General features: G+C 40.2%; 2 protein-coding genes across 2 annotated transcripts; one reads left to right on the forward strand and one right to left on the reverse strand.

Annotated features, from left to right (window-relative positions):
* Nucleotides 2,203-2,607, reverse strand: LOC109129309 (RNA-directed DNA polymerase homolog; the record flags this gene model as incomplete). Its single annotated transcript, XM_019237147.1, has 1 exon — nucleotides 2,203-2,607. A coding segment is annotated over one exon (405 nt), but the record flags the coding sequence as incomplete, so codon positions are not given.
* LOC109129148 lies at nucleotides 9,717-11,888 on the forward strand. The gene is made up of 5 exons (XM_019236793.1): nucleotides 9,717-10,163; nucleotides 10,480-10,548; nucleotides 10,915-10,983; nucleotides 11,214-11,543; nucleotides 11,613-11,888. The coding sequence occupies exons 1-5, from the start codon at nucleotides 9,717-9,719 to the stop codon at nucleotides 11,886-11,888; spliced, it is 1,191 nt and encodes a 396-aa protein (XP_019092338.1).

A 23,436-nucleotide genomic window follows, 5' to 3' on the forward strand; every position in this document is an offset into this window, starting at 1 on the left:
CCTATCCAGGTTTCCTTCCCGTGGCTCGCGTAAAACATCTCAATGTCCTACCAACCACATATCCCCTCACTGGAACAACTCATGACCTCACACGGATCATCTCACTGCCACAAGGCCAAACAAATGTCCTAAACATAACCGTCACAAAGACCAAACAAATGTCCTAAACAGGACCGTCAAAAATACCAAACAAATATCCTAAACAGAACCATCACAAAGACCAAACAAATGTCCTAAACAGGACCGCCACAAAGACCATCTGTTCCCAAGGACCGTCACAAAGACCATCTGTCCCGAAGGACCGTCACAAAGACCATCTGTCCCGAAGGACCGTCACAAAGACCATCTGCCCCGAAGGACCGTCACAAAGACCATATGTCCCGAAGGACCGTCACAAAGACCACACAATGTCTCAAAAGACCGCCACTAAGGCCACACAATGTCTAAAAAGACCGTCACACACGGGCATACTGACTCGAATGTCCGCCACTAAGGCCACACAAGCCCCTCCAACGCTCTCCACCGCTAAAATGGACCAATTTCAACTCCCATAAAACTCTCCATATTTAGCACTTTCCATTTTTGGAAACTTTCCACCCTTGGAAACTTCTATTTCACGAAACTTTTCTCCAAAAACCCCGCCTCACGGAAACTTTGTACCCCGAGCACCACCTCATCTTGTTACTGAGTCGCACAACCAACCACCCCAAGCGACCGAGTAACAAGAGAAATGGGCTGGAATACTCCATTCCCGCTCAAGACACGGATTACAGATGGGACCAGGCTAAACAAGCTCAAGTCGCGGCTTGGTTCTTATACCACTTCTTGAATCTTGCCTTCATCTTCGCCTTAGGCTCCCAAGTCTGATCCTCAACACCATCACAGTCCCAAAGGACTCTCATCAAAGGAATCTTCTTCTTCCGAAGTTCCTTGATCCTTCTCTCGAGAACCCTCACTGGTCTCGCCTCCAAAGTCAACCGGTCCACAATGTCAACCGGTCCACAATGACCCAAATAGCATCAAAGGTCCGTGACACTGGCAATTCTACCACAAAATCCATGGTGATCATATCCCACTTACACTCAGGAATAGGTAAACTCTTCAGTAAACCGCTAGGAACCTGATGCTCAGCCTTCACTAGCTGACACACATCGCACCTCGAGACCCAACTAGCTACATCTTTCTTCATCCCGACCCAGTGATAGTACCTCTTGAGGTCACAGTACATCTTAGTCACTCCTGGATGAATAGAAAACCTGCTCGCATGAGCCTCTCTCAGGATCTCCTATCTCAACTCCTCATCCTTGGGCACACAAACCCGACCGTGCACTAAAATAGCACCATTATCTGAGACCTGATACTCTGAATCCACATCCTGTAAGGCATTCACCAGCCCCAAATCCTTCTCCTGAGCCAACCGCACTCTACTTAGAAGATCTGCTCTATCAACTGCTTCCAAATCCAACAGTTCCTGTGAAACAGCACACAAGCTCAAAGCACTGATCTCCCCTACCAGAGACTCCATCTCCTGCTCCTGAGCCGAAGCTACCCTCTTCCGACTCAGAGTGTCTGCAACCGTGTTAGCCTTACCAGGGTGATAGGCTATCTCCAAATCATAATCCGCCACAAGCTCCATCCACCGCCGCTGTCTCAAATTCAGCTCAGGCTTTTATGATCTGTAAACACCTGTACCTTTACACCATAAAGATAAGATCTCCAAATCTTCAGGGCAAAAACTACAGCAGCCATCTCCAAATCATGAGTAAGATAGTTACCCTCATGCTTCCGCAACTGCCGCAAAGCATAGGCAATAACCTTCCCATGCTGCATCAGAACACACCCCAAACAAACTCTAGATGCATCAGTATAAACCACATAGCGTTCTCCCTGCTCAGGCAAAGCCAACACTGGCGTAGTAGTCAACATCTCCTTAAGGGTTTCAAAGCCCTTCTCACACTCCTGTGACCAAACAAAAGGAACATCCTTCTCTGTCAACTTCGTCATAAGGCGTGCTCTACTTGCAAAACCCTGCACAAACCTCCTGTTGTAACCTGCCAACCCAAGGAAACTCCTGATCTTTGTGGCATTCTGCAGTCTAAGCCAATCTCTGATAGCCTGAATCTTTTCCGGATCTACATAAACCCCCTCTGCAGAAATAATGTGACCCAGAAAACCCATCTCACGCTTCCAGAAACTACACTTGCTCAACTTTGCAAACAACTTCTGCTCCCGTAGCTTCTCCAGAACTGCCCTCAAATGCACTGCATGATCCTCAGGACTCTTAGAATACACCAGGATATCGTCGATGAAAATGATGACAGACACATCCAGAAACTCCTGAAACACGCTGTTCATCAATCTCATAAACGCTGCTGGCGCGTTAGTCAACCCGAAAGGCATCACCACAAAATCATAATGCCCATACCTCGTCCTGAAAGCCGTCTTCCTCACATCTGCCTCATATATCGGTATCTGATGATAACCAGACGCCAGATCTACCTTGGAGAACCAAGTAGCACCCCTCAACTGATCCAACAACTCATCGATCCTAGGAAGAGGATACTTATTTTTCACAGTGACCCGGTTCAAACCCCGATAATCAATGCACAACCTAAAACTCCCATCCTTCTTCTTCACAAACAACATCGGCGCTCCCCATGGTGATACACTAGGACGGATGAATCCCTTACTCAACAAATCCAAGATGGTGGTAATCCCTGCAATGACTGAAACACATCCTCAAATTCCTCCAAAAACCGGAATGCCGCTAATCTTAGACTTCCCCACTGACTCTGGCATAGATATAGTAACCAAATAAGCCTCACGGTCCTTCTCGATCATCTTGCCACCCTGAATGGCTGAGATCACGAGACTCCCAGAAGTCGGTCTAATACCCTGAAATACCAATTTCCCTCCTGGACGCTCAAACTCCAGTATACCCTGATGGCAATCCAAATTCACCATATGCCGATGCAACCAATCCATCCCAAGAATAACATCATACATCTCCACTGGACTGATAAGCAAATCTGCTGGCCACGACTCTCCTGCGATCTGAATATCAACCCCTCTAGCTCGGCCAATAACTCTTAAGAACTTGCCTCCCGCAACTCTGACAACTCCTGTACGCTCTCTGGGATCCCCTCTGATCCCCGCGCTCTCTGCACACTCCGGAGTAATGAAGCTTTGAGAAGCTCCAGAATCAAACATAACATGGGATTTAAACCCGCCAACCAACAAGGTCCCTACACAAACCTCATGTGTTGAGAACCTAACACTTTATCACAGGAAAACATAAAATCTTAACCTACTAAAATTCATAAAGTTTAAGTACCAGAAATTATACCTGTGATTGCCCCGACACTGGTTCCACCAGTCTCTGCAGTCGTGTAAACCCATGGCGCCTGCTCACTGACTGTGCCCGGATGTCCTCCTTAATCCCTGCTGCAGACTCAACCAACTCTGCACGCGTAGCATAACTCCGCCCTCTACCGTGAACCCTCAAATCATCACGTAGGGCCCTCAAAAACCTCCTGATCTGAGCCTCCTCAGACTCCATATCCCGACCCCGATACCTCTGAAGGCGACTGAACTCCAAGTCAAGCTCCCGCACTGACCGAGTTCCCTGAGCTAGCTGAAGGAACTGCACCTCCAACCTATCTAGTGCCTCTCTAAGGAAGTACTTGCGGTTGAAATCCAAGAGGAAGTCAGCCCAAGACATCTCCCTCTGCACTCTCCTGGCTGCCACATAACTCCACCACAACTGAGCACCACCAATCGAATGGTGGACCCCAATATACACCCAAAACTCCTCTGGACATCTCAGAGTATGGAAGTTACGTTCCACACTCGTCTTCCACGCCTCCGTGGCGGTAGGATCAGTACCTCCCGAAAACTGCTCGGTATGAATACGGCCCATCTCTGTCAGCATGCTGATATAGCGAGAATGGACTCCCACATCCGCAGCCACTGGCTCCCTCTCCTCCGCCACCACTGGTGGCACTACCTGAGCCTGCGCCCGTACCACTGGTGGTAACCGCGCCAACAACTGTGCTAGCATAGCCGCAAAGTCAGTACCAGGGACTCCACACGCTGGGACTCCCACACCCGGGACCCTAGCATCACTGGCCACTGGAGCATCAACACCGCCCCCTCCTGCCACACTCATGGAATCCCCCGGAACATCCTGCGACTCGCCAACACCCTCAACGGTCACACTCTGGTCCTCGGCCTCACTAACCTCTGGGACTCTGCCCCTACCACGACCACGTCCGCGTCCACGACCATGTCCGCATCCACGACCACGACCAGCAACAGTATCCTCTCTAGCCATCTGCACTACCATGAACAGAAGACTAAGCAAACAATTACTATTATAACACAGAAACATAAACTCACCGTGGAATCACACAGTCGGCTCGAAGAGGATGTTCTAGGACTCCATGCCACAAACAATTGACTAACTCACATAATCAATCAAGACATGCAATCCCAAACATCACAACAAATACCTAGTGAACCCAAACCTAGAACTGTAAGGGCTCTGATACCAAAATGAAAGGACCGACCATTTTTTTTTAATAATAAATAATAAATAATAATATACATAAATAAACTACAACTAGTAGTCCCATACCCACTAGCCACCTAACCACATTCACAATCAACAGCGGAATAAAAATACCAATAACAATATCCAATAATATCTAATAATAAAACCAATACTATAGCATAAGCAATATCCAATAACAAGATAACCAATAATCCAATAACCAATCATCAGAAAACATGAAACCAGCAACCTAACAATGTTTCTAATGACTCAACTCTAGTAACCTAACAATGTTTCTAATGACTCAACTCTAGCAACCTAACAATGCCAGACAACATCCAATCGAGTCCCTAGAACATCCTCCTCTTCATCGCCTTGATTCCACGATCACACTTTGCCTTTACCTTCACCACAAACACATATTGAGATGCATGAGTATTTGATAAACACTCAGTGAGGCAATCCTCCCATCTATTGGGCTATACACACAAGCAACAGTGATTCCAATGTTCCAAACAAACAACAAACAAAACAAACAAACCAGGAAATCAAACATCGTCTCGCTGGAAGGGAGGTGTCGACCGACACCAGCCTAGTGTCGACCGACACTGGCCTTGGTGTCGACCGACACTACCCCACAGTGTCGATCGATGCCCAATTTGCTGGTGTCAATCAACACTCCTTCTGCAACTGCAATCCGCACGAAGTCGAGAGTCAAATCTCGCTCCCAAATCTCCTCCATATCGTCCAATACTCGAAACCCAAGCCTTATACATCCGTAGGAACCTGTATCAACCAATTCCAGCAAGAAAAACACACAAACAAGCAACAAACAAGCAAGAACAAGGAAATCAAAGGCTTAGATCAGCCATGTTCATGCACTCACCTCTCTGCAGAAAGATTCTGACCAATAAGAACGAATTCCCTCACTCTTGGCAAACTTCTAGCACTTTTCCAGCCTTAGTTCTCCCAATAACAGCAAGGAATCTCACCAATCTCTCTCAAAAGCTCAAGAACAATGTCTTCTCTCTTTTCTTCTCAAAAACAAACAAACGGCGACAAACACCACTTCCAAAACCATTATGGTCGACAATTCTTTTAAATATCTCGGTTTAGTGGTTTTCCTTAAACCAAACCGACCAAAATCGACGATTAATTCAATTCGATCGAACCGGAAAAACAATGGTGTTGACTGACACCCCCTTGGTGTCGATCGACACCCTCACCCAAAACGTACAAATTGGTTTGCGGGTGTTACAATATCGTCGAGGTACGTCGAGAATGCGGGCCAGTCTAAAGGAGAAGACACCATCTTCACGAAGTTTGAGCTGTCTATATAAAAAGCCACATCCCGATAGTTATGACCGATCATGCACCGCAAAGCCCAGATGAAAGCTTCCACTTCAGCATATTAGTATTACTATGTACATGGTAATACACTGTGTTTTTATGTGAACGTACACATTTGAAATAATTTCTATGCATAGAAAACTTTATTTGCAGCATGTATTTTACAAATATACCATCAATTTTTTTTTCAATAATACGTTTGTAAATTAAATCATCATTGTATTGGATATACCTCATATACGCCTATCACTAAGTTATATATGGGCCCTATTCTTTTCACGATCGCTGCCACACCTCCGGCGACCAACAAATTACACTGACTTTCTCTTTTCCAGTCGCTGGTTTCTTTCTCATTCTTTGCTTCTCTATTTTTCGTTGTTCGTTTCATTTGTTGTCACTGGTGTCGCTCTTTTTTCCAGCGACTGTTGGAAAGACTAAAAAGTGTCGGTGTGACTGTTTTTACGGTGTTCCCGGTGTACTCCCGCTAACTTGGATCTCAAGCTACTTGTATTTTTTAGTCGCTAATCCAGCGATCGTGAAAAGAACATTCACTACTAACTGTGTACATGAGGAATTATCTGAAAGATAATCTTTTACGTACACGATCACAAAAAGTATGGTATATGTGAAGTGAATAGTTTAGGGTACAGTTTGGAGGGTCATCAAAGAGGTTTTACCTGTAAAATAAAGTTCTTAGAAAAGTTAAGGTAAAACATAGGTAAAGTGTGGTTTCACGTCGAAAAAATGATTCAACAACATGTGGTTTCACTTGGTATAAAAGTGGATTTGACTTGTAACAAGTGATACAGATTCGAAGTCAATGCCATTCACTATTGCCTAACTGGTATGTAGTTAATCTAAAAGTTGCTAGGTTTAGGCTAGCTAGTTAAGTGTGAAAATATTAAAAACGATATAATGTATTATACAAAAAAATTAATCAAATTAGTTTATACAAAAAATATTATACGACTTAGATATATTAGAAAGTATATATACACCCTTTAAAGAAACAAGATGGAGAACATGTACGTTTAATTCCAATATGATCGTATAAAGGATAAGCCTTCTAATGTGTTGGATTCCTAATTTTGGGGTCAGAAACTTTCTGCAAAAGAGGTGAGTGTATGACCATGGCTAATCTAAGCCCGAGAATCCTTTGTTTTGTTTGTTTTGTTTGTTTTGTAGCTATTTCAAATATTATCACTACCATGTACATACATAGTAACAATTTGTGTCTTTATATATACGTACAAATATAAATAATTTGTATTCATATTAAACAAATTTTGTAACATGCTTGTTTAGAGTTTTTTTTTTCAGTAAACATGTGAAGATTCATTACCAATTTTTGATTTTTTTACAGAATACAAAGACAACAAAGAGAAGCAGAAGAATAAAATCTAAAGCATACAACAATACAAAAGAACACCGCAAAACTAGATAAGACAAAAAGGATGGTGCAATCGTTGGAGGAGGAGGAATCTCAATTCAATCGGTTTTGCTGCAAGTTTTGTGCACCCGAAAGACAGCCCTCAAATACTCTGATGATGCAGGCCTACAGCTTTTCCGAACGCAAAGATCATCACTTAAGTCACTTTTGTGTGCGCATATGATTTAAGGTTTATTTCTAGAAGTTGTGTACATTTGAGTCAATATGATCGTGATAATTGACATGTGAGCTAAGAATGATGACACTAGTGCACGTAATCGTCTTATTGAAACCTATCAATGAACGTAATTATAGAGATGTAGTAATTAACAACTTAGAAAATTTTGAAAATATTTGTAAACCTAGGGATTGTGTATATTTAAGTCAATAGATCATCATGTACGTATACAATTTATGGTTTAATTTCCAGAATATATTTAGGGGTTACATACATTTAAGCCAATATAATCATGTAAGTGTGTGATTTAGGGTTTAATTTGTATAGTTTGTTTAGGAGTTATGTACATTACACCAACATTTGTTTAAGTACTAGTTGGCAGATTTAATATTTAGTGCATTAATGTATTTTAGTGCATTAATGTATTTTAGTGCACTGATGGTGTTTTAAGTGTAGTTAATCTTCCTAATAAACCCACCGTTGACAGAGTTGTAAAAATGTTTAAAATATAAGCTACTGTAAATTCTCGGGAAAATGGCCCAAATCAACCCCAACAATTTGTCAAACGTTTTTTATATCTATACTTCAATACCCTGTAAATAACAACCTAAATCATGTTAAAATTCAAATTTGTTATTTGAACTATATGAAATATTGTTAATTTCTTCCTCTGCAAAATATTGATTTAAGCCCTAAAAATTCATTAAACTTGTGACAATACTTAGTCAGGACATCTATGTTTAAGTCAATATGATCATGTATGTAAATGTTTTAGATTGTGTATGTATTTTTTTGTCAAAGAGCTACGACTGTGTATGTATTTAGTCTAGGGTTTTATGTAGGCGTTGTGTACTTTGTGTAGGCATTGTGTACATAATTATTTTTAGTATGAATTGTGTCTTTAGATACAATTTCAAATATTAACATAACCATGTACGTACATAATAATAATTTGTATGTTTTGTGTACATACAGATTTAAATATTTTTCTTCATTTTAATCAATTTTTGATGTAACATATAAGAAATAAACATTTAAAACATGTACATACATGAGTTAATATGTGAAACCACCCGACCTGTTTTTTTAAAATAATAAATAATAAATATAATATAATAAATAAACTACAGCTAGTGATTGCATACCCACTAGCCACCTAACCACGATCACAACCAACAGCAGAATAACAATACTAATATCCAATAAATATAAATAACCAATATTCATAACATAACCAATAACTAAGGGCGGACGTACGCTTTAGTTTGTGTGGCACGTGCCACATGCTAAAGTCTAACGGGGGCTCTTTCTATAATATAAACTAAAATTAAATGTAAATTGTATCATAATTTAAGCTATACATATATTAAGGTAATATAGGTTAAGCCCAACTATTTTAAAATTACTAATGATTCAAGCCCAACTAACTAAAAGTCTAAAACTCAAAGTCAATAAACTTTTTTTTGATCGGGACTTATACCTAGTTTTCATGAGTTCATGGACAGCAATACAACTGCACCATAGAGAGAGAAAAGTCTTCTGCTTCTATTTTTGACTGGTTCCAGTATTATTTTTGTCTTCGGTTATTTTTTATCAAACAGCATATAACAACAGTAAGTAATCGATGCAAAACTTGTGACAAAATTCTGTTTACGTGTTATAGCATATAAACTTGTCTATTGATTTTCTTCTTATTCTAGATAAATTGATAGTCTCATTCAATTGCTTTAAATATATATTGATGAATTCATGCTATGTTTTTTATTAGGTGATCTATGGAAAAATATTTTCCAAAAAACCCAACAAGTACATCTCATTCTCATGATGATTTGGAGAATTTACCCGTGGACCCTGCAGATAGGAAACAAATTGTGGAATATCACCCTAACCAAAGAGATGAAGTAAGACGCAAATATTTAATTAAGGGTCCTTATCAACCATGTGGTCACAAATTTCCTAGAACACTAACCGGAGATAAATTGAGACGATTCAATCCAATTTGGTTTGATCTTTATGGTGATTGGCTGGAATATAGTGTGAAGACAGATAAGGCTTTTTGTTTGGTTTGCTACTTGTCTAGAGATTACACAGAAAATAAAGGTGGAAGTGATGAATTTGTAACAAGGGGATTTGATACATGGAAAAATACAAAGAGATTGAGTGGTCATGTGGGAGAAGTGAATAGTTTTCAGAATAATGCATTGAAAATGGCTGATAATTTGATGAGACAAGGTCAATCAATTGTTGATGCTTTTTATAAGCAGGATGATGCTGCAAAAAATGAATACAGAATCAGATTGAATACTTCAATTGATGTTTGTAGATATTTATTACGACAAAGATTACCTTTTCGAGGTCATGATGAGTCAGTAGAATCAGCTAATAGGGGAAACTTCATAGAGCTTGTGAAATATACTGCAGATCAAAATGAGCTTGTACGGAAGGTTGTGTTGGAGAATGCTCCAAAAAATAATCATATGGTGTCTCACAAAATTCAGACTGATCTAGTGCATTGCTTTGCAGAGGAAGTTATCGAATCTGTTATTCATGAAGTTAACCACGATGTATTTTGCTTGTTGGTGGATGAGTCTGCAGATGTTTCTACTAAGGAGCAAGTAGCAATGGTTTTTCGCTTCGTTGATAAAGATGGGATAGTAAAAGAAAGATTTATTAGTCTTATTCATGTTCAAGATACATCTTCTGCAACTCTGAAATGTGCTGTTGATTCATTGTTTGCAAAGCGGGGGTTGAGTATGAAAAAAATTAGGGGACAAAGTTAGGATGGAGCAAGTAAAATGAAAGGTGAATTTAATGGGTTGAGATCTTTGATTTTAAGAGAAAATAGTACTGCATATTATGTACACTGTTTTGCACACCAGCTTCAATTGGTCGTCGTGGCAGTTGCTAAAAAACATTTTGAAGTTGGTGATTTTTTTGATATGATTTCGGTTTTGTTAAATGTGGTTGGAGCATCTTGTAAGAGGAAAGATATGGTTCGAGAAGACCAACGAAGGATCATCGAAGAAGGAATTAGTCAAGGTGAAATTAAGACAGGAAAGGGACTGAATCAGGAGCTTTCATTTCAAAGACCTGGTAATACTCGATGGGGTTCTCACTATAATGCCTTAGTAAGATTAGTTGATTTAGNATGTGCTGTTGATTCATTGTTTGCAAAGCGGGGGTTGAGTATGAAAAAAATTAGGGGACAAAGTTAGGATGGAGCAAGTAAAATGAAAGGTGAATTTAATGGGTTGAGATCTTTGATTTTAAGAGAAAATAGTACTGCATATTATGTACACTGTTTTGCACACCAGCTTCAATTGGTCGTCGTGGCAGTTGCTAAAAAACATTTTGAAGTTGGTGATTTTTTTGATATGATTTCGGTTTTGTTAAATGTGGTTGGAGCATCTTGTAAGAGGAAAGATATGGTTCGAGAAGACCAACGAAGGATCATCGAAGAAGGAATTAGTCAAGGTGAAATTAAGACAGGAAAGGGACTGAATCAGGAGCTTTCATTTCAAAGACCTGGTAATACTCGATGGGGTTCTCACTACAATACCTTAGTACGATTAGTTGATTTATTCCCTTCTATTGTGAAAGTATTGGAGTATGTCCAGAGCGAAGGGAGTGATGGTGTCAAAAGAAGGCAAGCTAATGGTCTCATCAAATATTTGCACACCTTTGATTTTGTGTTTTACTTACAGTTGATGTTACTTCTTCTCGGGATCACAAATACTCTATCGGTGGCTCTGCAAAGGAAAGATCAAGACATTTTGAATGCTATGTCTCTGGTGAAATCTACCAAGCAACAATTGTACAATCTCAGGGATAATGGATGGGATTCTTTGGTTGAAAAAGTTAATTCTTTTTGTGAGAGTCATAACACTGAGTTGATCATCATGGAAGAAGAATTTGTTGATCCAAAGAAGCCAAGACGGAGAACCAACATGACAAACTTGCATCATTATCAGGTGGAATGTTTTTACACTGTATTGGATATGCAAATTCAAGAGTTTAATGATCGTTTTGACGAGGTAATCACTGAATTGCTTAGTTTCACTGCGTCTTTGAGCCCTTTTGGTTCCTTCCACGAGTTTGACTAGTCGAAACTTGTGAGGTTATCTGAGTTTTATCCTGAAGATTTTAGTTCTGTGGAGCGGATATCTCTTGAGCATCAACTTAGTATTTACATCGATAATATCCGTGAAGATAAAAGGTTTGCTAATTTGGAGAGTCTTGGAGATCTTGCACGTGTAATGATGGAGACAAAAAAACATCTTTCGCATCCTCTTGTTTATCGACTTTTGAAGTTGGTTTTGACTTTACCTGTTGCCACTGCTACAGTCGAAAGAAACTTTTCTGCGATGAAAATTGTGTAGACTACCTTGGGAAACCGATTAAATGATTGTATGGTTTGTTTTATTGAAAAAGAGCACTTAGATAAAGTGACAAATGAGGTAGTGATAAAAAGATTTCAAGATATGGAAGATTAGAATAGTTTTGTAGGACTTCTTAATATGTTTTTGTTATGACAATTTTTTAACGTTTTATTTTTTTGGTTTTGGATTTTTTAATAATAATAATATTATTATATTTTAATTAATTATTTTATTAATTATTTTGTGCCCCATGTTAAATAAGTTTCTGCGTCCGCCACTGCCCATAACCAAATAAACAATCATCAGAAAACATAGAACCAGCAACCTAGAAATGTTTCTAATGACTCAACTCTAGCAACCTAGCAATGCAAGACAACATCCAATCGAGTCCCTAGAACATCCTCCTCTTCACTGTCTGGATTCCACGTTCACACATTGCCTTTACCTGCACCACAAACACATATTGCAATGCATGAGTATTTTATAAACACTCAGTAAGGCAATCCTCCCATCTACTGGGCTATACACACAAGCAATAGAGTCATCTCTAACCATCAAACAACAATCAACAAACAACAAATAACAAACCAGGACTCTGCATCGACGGACATCAACATGCATCGACCGACACCACATGGGAATGCATCATCCGACATAGGGTTGCATCGACAAATACTCGATGCACTTGCATCGACCGACGCATGCTCGACATAACACGAAAACCCTAGAGTTTTACGCACCGTCCTCGCACTTGCATCGATCGATGCAAGATATGCATCGACTGATGCAATACCAAACATCATGTTTTCCCCGAAGCTTCTCGCCGGATCTTTGTTCCTACAACCACAAAACTCGATCCCAAGCCACAAAAAAGCTTCCTAAGAGCATGAATACTGGCAGTTACTCTCAAAATACTAATAGATTAAAAAATTAAAAAGTAATGAAAAAGGAGGAAAGAGAGTTAGAATCGATTCTAGCTAGAGCAATTTGAGAACCTAGTTGAGTAACTCATATAACACTTGGCATTATATTATTGGTTAAATTTTTATTTTATAATTTATTTATTTATTTAATAAATTATTTTCTACAAAAACATTAAAATAATATTTATAAAGTACTCATATGAGTACTCACCGGTAATGATGGTCTAACGTCCCAATTATCATTCTAACAAGGCTAACAACACACAACAAGCAAATTAGAGAGTTCTCTAGATTAGATAAGCCATGGTCCTGCACTTACCTTTGCCAAGATGAAACTGAACCTCAAACAAGCAACACAACGCTCATAGGAAGCTCCTATAACGATCCCAGCTAAAGATCTCTACAGGAACAAACTCAAATCTCCAGAAAAACACCAAGAACACCAGGAACACACTTTCTCTCTTTTGTTTCTCTAAAAAACGGCCAAAGTTGACTAATGAAACAAAAGAAACGATTAAGGGTTTTTTTCTTCTCCCTTTGCCCAAAACGCAGCGTTTAACTTAAGTCAAAACGCAGAAAATTGAACCTGCATCGACCGATGCACCGTCTGCATCGATCGATGCAATTCCCAAACAGGGATTTTGGTTCACGGATGTTATAATATGGACGTGAGAGACGAGATAACGATCATGATAGGAAAAACGATTCATTAAATCTTATGTGCGGCCAATTAGAGAGGTTAGTCAAACAATAATACACAAATATATATGTACACTATTGAGTAGTGGCTGTAAGTGAAGGTTATATACATTAGAACAATATATATATATATATATTTAATCGCTATGTTGTTAGGGGTAGATCCCCACCCTAACAAGAAGCCTGGCCCAGGAAAAGCCCAAAATAAACCTCCTAAAGAAGGAGGGGTATTATGGTCTTTTAAGTGGACGAACCGACAGGATTCCCTATAAGTACAGGCATACGGCCTTCGGGGGAGAAGATTGCGGAAAAAGGCAAGAGAATTGGTACAGCAAGTACAAGGTTTCAATCCGTCTAGCAAGAGTCGACGAGCTTGTAGCTCGTCCATTATTCTCGTTCATTCTTGTAACTCGTCCAAGTTGTGTTGTAATCATCTTTTGTGCCTCGGCACCGATTAAATAGAAGAGAACTTCGACCTCCTTTAACTGAACTAAAACACTCTAATTGTGACCGATCTGGACATCAACATATGTCCAAGTAATACTTATATTTTATATAATTTGTTTGGGTTCACTTGATAGTTTGAAATTGAGTTGACAATAAAATATTTGTCGACAATGAAGTAAATAACGAAAAAAGAAGATATTTATGAACATGAGCATCATCATCACAAATTTCATGTTAACATATCATATTCTTTCGTAGGAGTAGGCATGGGTAAAATATCCAAACTCCATGATCCGAACCTGAATCTATAATCTTAAAATCTCAAACGGATTCAAACTCTCTAGATTTGAAAACTTTAACCCGAATCCGATCTATAACTTAAGTTTATGTTGTATGTACATAGCATCGTAGAAATTCTAACATACATACACAACAACAGATACAATGACACAAAATAATTGTAAGCAATTATGGTTAATTTATCACCACATAATAAATCCAAAAGACAAATGTAAGCAATTTTACTCTTTTTTTCCAGCCATAAATGTCTTACAGAAATCACCAAGTTCTTAAAACTTTGGTGGAAACCAGGTTTTAAGAAATCATCAATTTTTTTTTCTCTCCTCGATTTTTTTTTAAATTTTTTTATATATCTAGGTAAGATAAATTCACGTAACATTTGGAAGAAGCAAACTAATATAGTTTGGTTATATGGACATTATTGTCAAGAAACGACCTTATGGCTATTCTATGAAAAGTGTAATTGACTTTGTCAAAACATGAAAGAAATTTTTTTTTTTTGGTGTGTTATGTGAATTCTTTTTTAAATATATTACTTCCTCCATTCTACAAAAAAAACACCATTGTAACACCCGAACTCGGTATTCAGAGCTGGTTAGCGGGTTGACTTCATGGTCCGATCCGAAACATTCTTTAATCGCAAAACCACCTACTAACTATGCAAAATGAACTCTTGGCTTAACCAACCTGCAAAAGAGAGAGGGGTGAGCAATAATAATTACTCAGTGAGGGAAAGCCTCAAGACTCCCAAAGTCTACACACCTAAATACGCTTAGACAATCAAAAAGTTTAAACATAAGACAAACAACAATTACTGTGTCCCTAAATCCTGTGACACACAAATATTCACACACAACACACAAATGCAACTATGTCCCATGATACCATGTGTCAAGACATGCCAACCTGTGCATTACTGAATTCCTCATGCTTTCGCACTTCTTTCTGCACATTTTCACTTGCGTATCTGGATTCTTCATGCTTCTCGCACTTCTTCCACGCACAACGCACTCGTTGGCTCGTCAGCCACTCCTGATGTACCGCATTCCGCGCCCGTAAACCACCACACTACTGTAAGGATATTTCCTTGCATGACTCCCTGCGGTTAAGCGCATCTACGTGCCCTTGGCACCTATCTCCTCACACACAAGCACTTATTTCACCACAACAATATACATTCACGCAACCACATCAATATCAATCAACACACATTCATTTTATATTCTCATATTTATTCTAATTCTTATATATTATAATAAATATATATTTATATACGTATAATTAAGATATACACTAATCTAAATATACGTTACTTATATATTGTATAACATATAGATATCTTCAGCTTAACCTTAAACTAAGTAACTATCCAAACACATCTGAATATGTAGAAGACATGTTAGCCACACGAATCGCATCCTTCGTTTAGCACTTGCAACAATAAATTCCGCTTAATCAACAACCTTAAATAATCCATTAAATAATCCATGATTTATTCCATTAAACCAAATCCAAAACGCAGACCCCGGTTTGACATTTAGAAGATTGACTTTGTGCTCATTAATTAAATCGATCAACCAGAGTTTGACAATTAAACCAAATCAAACTAAGATAATTATCCCCAATCATACACAATCGCACAAGACCACACTTTTCACGTGCCCACATAATTGAGTTCGGTAATGGACTTTAATTACAAAACTATTTCCGCTTTAGTTGGTTTATGCTCCGGGTCAATAATCAACACAACAAACAACAACAACATACACGAGTGTTAGCTTCACCGTTTACCTTTCTCTGTGATAACTCTCGTCTCCCGGCGAATCTCTTCCACGGCTCAACGTGACGGTTTAGTCACACGGTGGCTACTTCCCCATGGCTCAGCAACGTACATCACAAGCAAGCAACGTATCAACGATTAGGTCTACCACAGTCGGTAAATTCCAGCCCAAGTTATAAAACATATCTAGGTTTCCTTTCCTATAATGGCCTCAACGATGGTCTACGGCTGCTCCAGTGTCAGCGGGTGACATGTCCGATGACACACGGTGGCTGATTGACCAATGGCGGTGATCGACGGTGGCCAGCGAGAACCACGGGTCCGTACGGTACGCTTCTCCTCCACTAGACTCATTACCACAACAACGTCTCTCCATCGTTTCCTTCTTACTGACAACAACACCAACAACAAGAACACAACTTACGCTTTCCAAGACTCAACGATCAAGTTGCTGGTGTGTTTTTAGGGTTCATCGATTTCAGTAGCGGAAGTAGAAACTTATTTAATATGGGGCACAAAATAATTAATTAAAATATAATAATATTATTATTATTAAAAAATCCAAAATCAAAAAAATAAAACGTTAAAAAATTGTCATAACAAAAATATATTAAGAAGTCCTACAAAACTATTCTACGATCTTCCATATCTTGAAATCTTTTTATCACTATCTCATTTGTCATTTTATCTAAATGCTCTTTTTCAATAAAACAAACCATACAATCATTTAATCGGTTTCCCAAGGTAGTCTTCACAATTTTCATCGCAGAAAAGTATCTCTCGACTGTAGGAGTGGCAACAGGTAAAGTCAAAACCAACTTCAAATCGATAAACAAGAGGATGCGAAAGATGTTTTTTTGTCTCCATCATTACACGTGCAAGATCTCCAAGACTCTCCAAATTAGCAAATCTTTTATCTTCACGGATATTATCGATGTAAATACCAAGTTGATGCTCAAGAGATATCCGCTCCAGAGAACTAAAATCTTCAGGATAAAACTCAGATAACCTCACAAGTTTCGATTGGTCAAACTCGTGGAAGGAACCAAAAGGGCTCAAAGACGCAGTGCAACTAAGTAATTCAGTGTTTACCTCGTCAAAACGATCATTAAACTCTGAAATTTGCATATCCAATACAGTGTAAAAACATTCCACTTGATAATGATGCAAGTTTGTTATGTTGGTTCTCCGTCTTGGCTTCTTTGGATCAACAAATTCTTCTTCCATGATGATCAACTCAGTTTTATGACTCTCACAAAAAGAATTAACTTTTTCAACCAAAGAATCCCATCCATTATCCCTGAGATTGTACAATTGTTGCTTGGTAGATTTCACCAGAGACATAACATTCAAAATGTCTTGATCTTTCCTTTGCAGATAGAGTATTTGTGATCCCGAGAAGAAGTAACATCAACTGTAAGTAGAACACAAAATCAAAGGTGTGCAAATATTTGATGAGCCCATTAGCTTGCCGTCTTTTGATACCATCACTCCCTTCGCTCTGGACATACTCCAATACTTTCACAATAGAAGGAAATAAATCAACTAATCATACTAAGGTATTATAGTGAGAACCCCATCAAGTATTACCAAGTCTTTCAAATGAAAGCTCCTGATTCAGTCCCTTTCCTGTCTTAATTTCACCTTGTCTAATTCCTTCTTCGATGATCCTTCATTGGTCTTCTCGAACCATATCTTTCCTCTTACAAGATGCTCCAACCACATTTAGCAAAACCGAAATCATATCAAAAAAATCACCAACTTCAAAATGTTTTTTAGCAACTGCCATGACGACCAATTGAAGCTGGTGAGCAAAACAGTGTACATAATATGCAGTACTATTGTCTCTTAAAATCAAAGATCTCAACCCATTAAACTCACCTTTCATGTTACTTGCTCCATCGTAACCTTGTCCCCTTAATTTTTTCATACTCAACCCCCGCTTTGCAAACAATGAATCAACAGCACATTTCAGAGTTGCAGAAGATGTATCTTGAACATGAATAAGACCAATAAATCTTTCTTTTACTATCCCATCTTTATCAACAAAGCGAAAACCATTGCCACTTGCTCCTTAATAGAAACATCTGCAGACTCATCCACCAACAAGCAAAATACATCATGATTAACTTCTTGAATAATAGATTCAATAACTCCGTCTGCAAAGCAATGCACTAGATCAGTCTGAATTTTGTGAGACACTATCTGATTATTTTTTGGAGCATTCTCCAACACAACCTTCCTTACAAGCTCATTTTGATCTGCAGTATATTTCACAAGCTCTATGAAGTTTTCCCTATTAGCTGATTCTACTGACTCATCATGACCTCAAAAAGGTAATCCTTGTCATAATAAATATCTACAAACATCAATTGAAGCATTCAGTCTGATTCTGTATTCATTTTTTGCAGCATCATCCTGCTTATAAAAAACATGAACAATTGATTGACCTTGTCTCATCAAATTGTCAGCCATTTTCAATGCATTATTGTGAAAACTATTCACTTCTCCCACATGACCACGCAATCTCTTTGGATTTTTCCATGTATCAAATCCCCTTGTTACAAATTCATTACTTCCACCTTAATTTTCTGTGTAATCTCTAAACAAGTAGCAAACCAAAAAAAAAGCCTTGTCTGTCTTCACACTATATTCCAGCCAATCACCATAAAGATCAAACCAAATTGGATTGAATCATCTCAATTTATCTCCGGTTAGTGTTCTAGGAAATTTGTGACAACGAGGTTGATAAGGACCCTTAACTAAACATTTGCATCTTACCTCAACTATTTGGTTAGGGTGATATTCCACATTTCGTTTCCTATCTGCAGGGTCGACGGGTAAATTCTCCAAATTGTCATGAGAATGAGATAGTTGGGCTTAACCTATATTACCTTAATATATGTATAGCTTAAATTATGATACAATTTACATTTCATTTAATTTAATTTTATATTATAGAAAGAGCTTCCGTTAGACTTTAGCATGTGGCACAATAATTAAGTGTTATTATTTTCTGAACTATGATAACTAAATCCCATGTAAATTTTTTTTTTTCAGGATTTAGCATGTGGCACGTGCCACACAAACTAAAGCGTACGTCCGCCCCTACTCTCCTCTCTTGCTGAACAAGGACGGTTATATAAGCGTATACACGTTAACACAATTACACACAATAAACCCTTCTCTTTCTTGTGACTTGCTCTTTTTGGGCCATAATGGGCTTGAAAAGAAAACAAACCAGCCCAATTCCCAATTAAAAAACCGGGGTGTTACAGCTATAGTAACACATTTTACACAAATTTAAAAAACAAACCATGAAATGAAACAAACCAACCAAAAAACAATCATCCATTGACACAACCGTCTCAGGAATACAACTCTCGATCCAACAAAAAAAATCCAGCCTATATATCTGTAACATCCGTGAACCGGAATCCCGGTTTGGGAGTTGCATCGGTCGATGCAGATGGTGCATCGGTCGATGCATGTTCAATTCTGAGCGTTTTGACTTAAGTCAAACGCTGCGTTTTGGGTTAAGGAAAACCCTTAGATGCGAGTTTTGTCTCATTCGTGGTTGTGTGGCCGTTTTTGAGAAAAGAGAAAGAGAGAAAAGTTGTTCCTGAGTGTTCTTGAGAATTCTGGGAGATTGGAGGCGTTCCTGTAGAGATCTGTAGCTAGGATCGTTGTAGGAGCTTCCTAGAGGCTTGTTCTTGTTTGTTTAAGGTTCAGATTCTTCTGTGGCAAAGGTAAGTGCATGACCATGGCTTATCTAAGCTAGAGATCTCTCTGATTTGCTTGTTATGTGTTGTAAGGCTGGTTAGATTGTTATTTGGGACGTTGGGAAGCTTTCTTGTGGCTTGGGATCGAGTTTCGTGGTTGTTGGAACGAAGATCCGGCGAGAAGCTTTGGAGGAAAATGATGCTCGGCATTGCATCGGTCGATGCACTTTGTGCGTCGGTCGATGCAGATGCGAGGACGGCGTGTAAACTCTAGGGTTCTCGTGTTATGTCGAGCATGCGTCGGTCGACGCAACCTCCACCTGGTGTCGGTCGATGCATGTTGGTATCGGTCGATGCAGAGTCCTGGTTTGTTATTGTTGATTGTTGATTGTTGTTTGATTTGTTAGAGATGTCTCTATTGCTTGTGTGTATAGCCCAGTAGATGGGAGGATTGCCTTACTGAGTGTTTATAAAATACTCATGCATTGCAATATGTGTTTGTGGTGCAGGTAAAGGCAAAGTGTGATCGTGGAATCAAGGCAATGAAGGGGAGGATGTTCTAGGGACTCGGTTTTATGTTGTTTGGCATTGCTAGGANATTGCATCGGTCGATGCACTTTGTGCGTCGGTCGATGCAGATGCGAGGACGGCGTGTAAACTCTAGGGTTCTCGTGTTATGTCGAGCATGCGTCGGTCGACGCAACCTCCACCTGGTGTCGGTCGATGCATGTTGGTATCGGTCGATGCAGAGTCCTGGTTTGTTATTGTTGATTGTTGATTGTTGTTTGATTTGTTAGAGATGACTCTATTGCTTGTGTGTATAGCCCAGTAGATGGGAGGATTGCCTTACTGAGTGTTTATAAAATACTCATGCATTGCAATATGTGTTTGTGGTGCAGGTAAAGGCAAAGTGTGATCGTGGAATCAAGGCAATGAAGGGGAGGATGTTCTAGGGACTCGGTTTTATGTTGTTTGGCATTGCTAGGATGCTAGAGTTGGGTCATTAGAACATTGCTAGGTTGCTGGTTCTATGATTCCTGTTGTTTTGGATATTGATTATGTTGAAATATGGTTATATTTTATTATTGGATTATTATTAAATATTGGTTGGTTATTTCCGTTGTTGAATGTGTTTGTGGTTAGGTGGCTAGTGGGTATGGGACCAGTAGTTGTAGTTTATTTTATTATATTATATTTATTATTATTTATTATTATTATTTTTTTTTAAAAAGGGGTCGGTCGTTTCATTTTGGTATCAGAGCCCTTACAGTTCTAGGTTTGGGTGCACTAGGTTTCTGTTGTAGATGTTTGGGATTGCATGTCTTGATTGATTATGTGAGTTAGTCAATTGTGTGTTGCATGGAGTCCTAGAACATCCTCTTCGAGCCGATTGTGTGAATCCACGGTGAGTATATGTTTCCTGTGTTATAATAGAAATTGTTTGCTTAGCCTTCTGTTCATGGTAGTGCAGATGGTTAAAGATGAGGCTGTGTCTGTTCGAGGTCGTGGGCGCGGACGTGGTCATGGACGCGGATGTGGTTGTGGTAGGGGTGGAGTCCCAGTGGTTAGGGAGACCGAGGACTAGAGTGTGACAGCTGAGGGTGTTGGCGAGTCGCAGGGTGTTCCGGGGGATTCCGTGAGTGTGGCAGGAGGGGGCGGTGTTGATGCTCCAGTGGCCGGTGATGCTCGGGTTCCGGGTGTGGGAGTCCCAGCGGGTGGAGTCCTTGGTACTGACTTTGCGGCTATGTTAGCACAGGTGTTAGAGCGATTACCACCAGTGGTACCGGCTCAGGCTCAGGTACTGCCACCAGTGGTGGTGGAGGAGCGGCAGCCAGTGGTTGCGTATGTGGGAGCACATAGACGTTATTTGTCTATGCTCAAGGAGATGAAGGATCTGTTCCCTGAGAGGTTTTTGGGTGGTACAGATCCTACTATTGCGGATGCGTGGAGGACGAGTGTGGAACGTAAATTCCATATTCTGAGATGTCCTGAGGAGTTTTGGGTGGACATAGGGGTCTAATATTTGAGCTGTGATGCTGATTTTTGGTGGAGATTAGTGGCTGCTAGGAGAGTGCAGCGGGAGATGACTTGGGCTGACTTCGTCTTAGAGTTCAACCGCAAGTATTTTCCTAGAGAGGCATTGGATCGGTTGGAGGTGCAGTTCCTTCAGTTGTCTAAGGGGACACGGTCAGTGCGGGAGCTGGACTTGGAGTTCAGTCGACTTCTTTGTTATGGGGGTCGGGCTTTGGAGTCTGAGGAGGCTCAGATCAGGAGGTTTTTGAGGGCTCTACGTGATGAGTTAAGAGTTCACTGTAGAGGGCGGAGTTATGCTACGCGTGCATAGCTGGTTAAGACTGTAGCAATGATTGAGGAGGATATCCGGGCACAGTCAGTGGCGGTAGCTCCAGCAGTTCAGCCTAGTAAGGATCAGCAGCAGGGTGGTTCTAGCAGGGGCGGTAGGCATGCTCAGGGAACCAAGAGGAAGTGGGAGGCTACGCAGAAGCCGAGTGGTGCGGGTTGCTTCAGTTGTGGGAGCAAGGATCACATGGTTGCTAGTTGTCCTAAGAGGAGTGTTCCAACGAGAGGACCTCGGGTATGTTATCATTGTAGGGAGACAGGGCACATCAGGTCTTTTTGTCCCAAGTTGAAGCCGGCAGCAGTGCCAGCGTTGCAGCAGGTGCAGCCTGGAGGTCAGCAGCTGGCACAGATTGAGCAGACTCCACGTGCTTACACGACAGTAGAGACTGGTGGAACCAGTGCCGGGGCGATCACAGGTATAATTTCTTGTACTTAATCTTTGTGAATTTAGAAGGGTCAGATTTTATGTTTTCCTGTGATAAAGTGTTAGGTTCTCAACACATGAGGTTTGTGTAGGGACCTTGTTGGTGGGCGGGTTTAAGTCCCATGTTATGTTTGATTCTGGAGCTTCTCATAGCTTCATTACTCCGGAGTGTGCATAGTGTGCGGGGATCAGCGGGGATCAGCGGGGATCCTGGAGAGCGTGCAGGAGGTGTCAGGGTTGCGGGAGGTGAGTTCCTGAGAGTGATTGGACGGGCTAGAGGAATTGATATTCAGATCGCAGGAGAGTCGTAGCCAGCGGATTTGCTTATCAGTCCAGTGGAGCTATATGATGTTATTCTCGGGATGGATTGGTTGCATCGGCATAGGGTGCATTTGGATTGCTATCGGGGTAGAGTGGAGTTTGAGCGTTCAGGAGGGAAGTTGGTTTTTCAGGGTATTAGACCGACTTCGGGGAGTCTCGTGATCTCAGCCATTCAGGCTGGGAAGATGATCGAGAAGGGCCGTGAGGCTTATCTGGTTACTATATCTATGCCAGAGTTAGTGGGGAAGTCTACGGTTAGCGGTATTCCAGTAGTGGACGAGTTTGAGGATGTGTTTCAGTCTTTCCAGGGATTACCACCATCTCGGTCGGATGCTTTTACCATTGAACTGGAACCGGGGACGACACCGTTATCCAAGGCTCCTTACAGAATGGCTCCAGCAGAGATGGCAGAGCTGAAGAAGCAGCTAGAGGATTTGTTGAGTAAGGGATTCATCCGTCCTAGTGTATCACCGTGGGGAGCGCCGGTGTTGTTTGTAAAGAAGAAGGATAGAAGTTTCAGGTTGTGTATAGATTATCGGGATTTGAACCGGGTCACTGTGAAGAACAAGTACCC

The sequence above is a fragment of the Camelina sativa genome, chromosome 15 (genome assembly GCF_000633955.1).
Source record: "Camelina sativa cultivar DH55 chromosome 15, Cs, whole genome shotgun sequence".
NCBI lineage: Eukaryota > Viridiplantae > Streptophyta > Magnoliopsida > Brassicales > Brassicaceae > Camelina > Camelina sativa.

Excerpts from the sequence above, each read along its gene's own strand:
- LOC109129148 (XM_019236793.1), top strand. The coding sequence starts at position 9,717 with ATGGCTGATAATTTGATGAGACAAGGTCAATCAATTGTTGATGCTTTT. Across the intron at positions 10,164-10,479 it reads TCGTTGATAAAGATGGGATA|CATCTTGTAAGAGGAAAGAT; the intron begins GTAAAAGAAAGA and ends ATGTGGTTGGAG. Across the intron at positions 10,549-10,914 it reads CGAAGAAGGAATTAGTCAAG|CATCTTGTAAGAGGAAAGAT; the intron begins GTGAAATTAAGA and ends ATGTGGTTGGAG.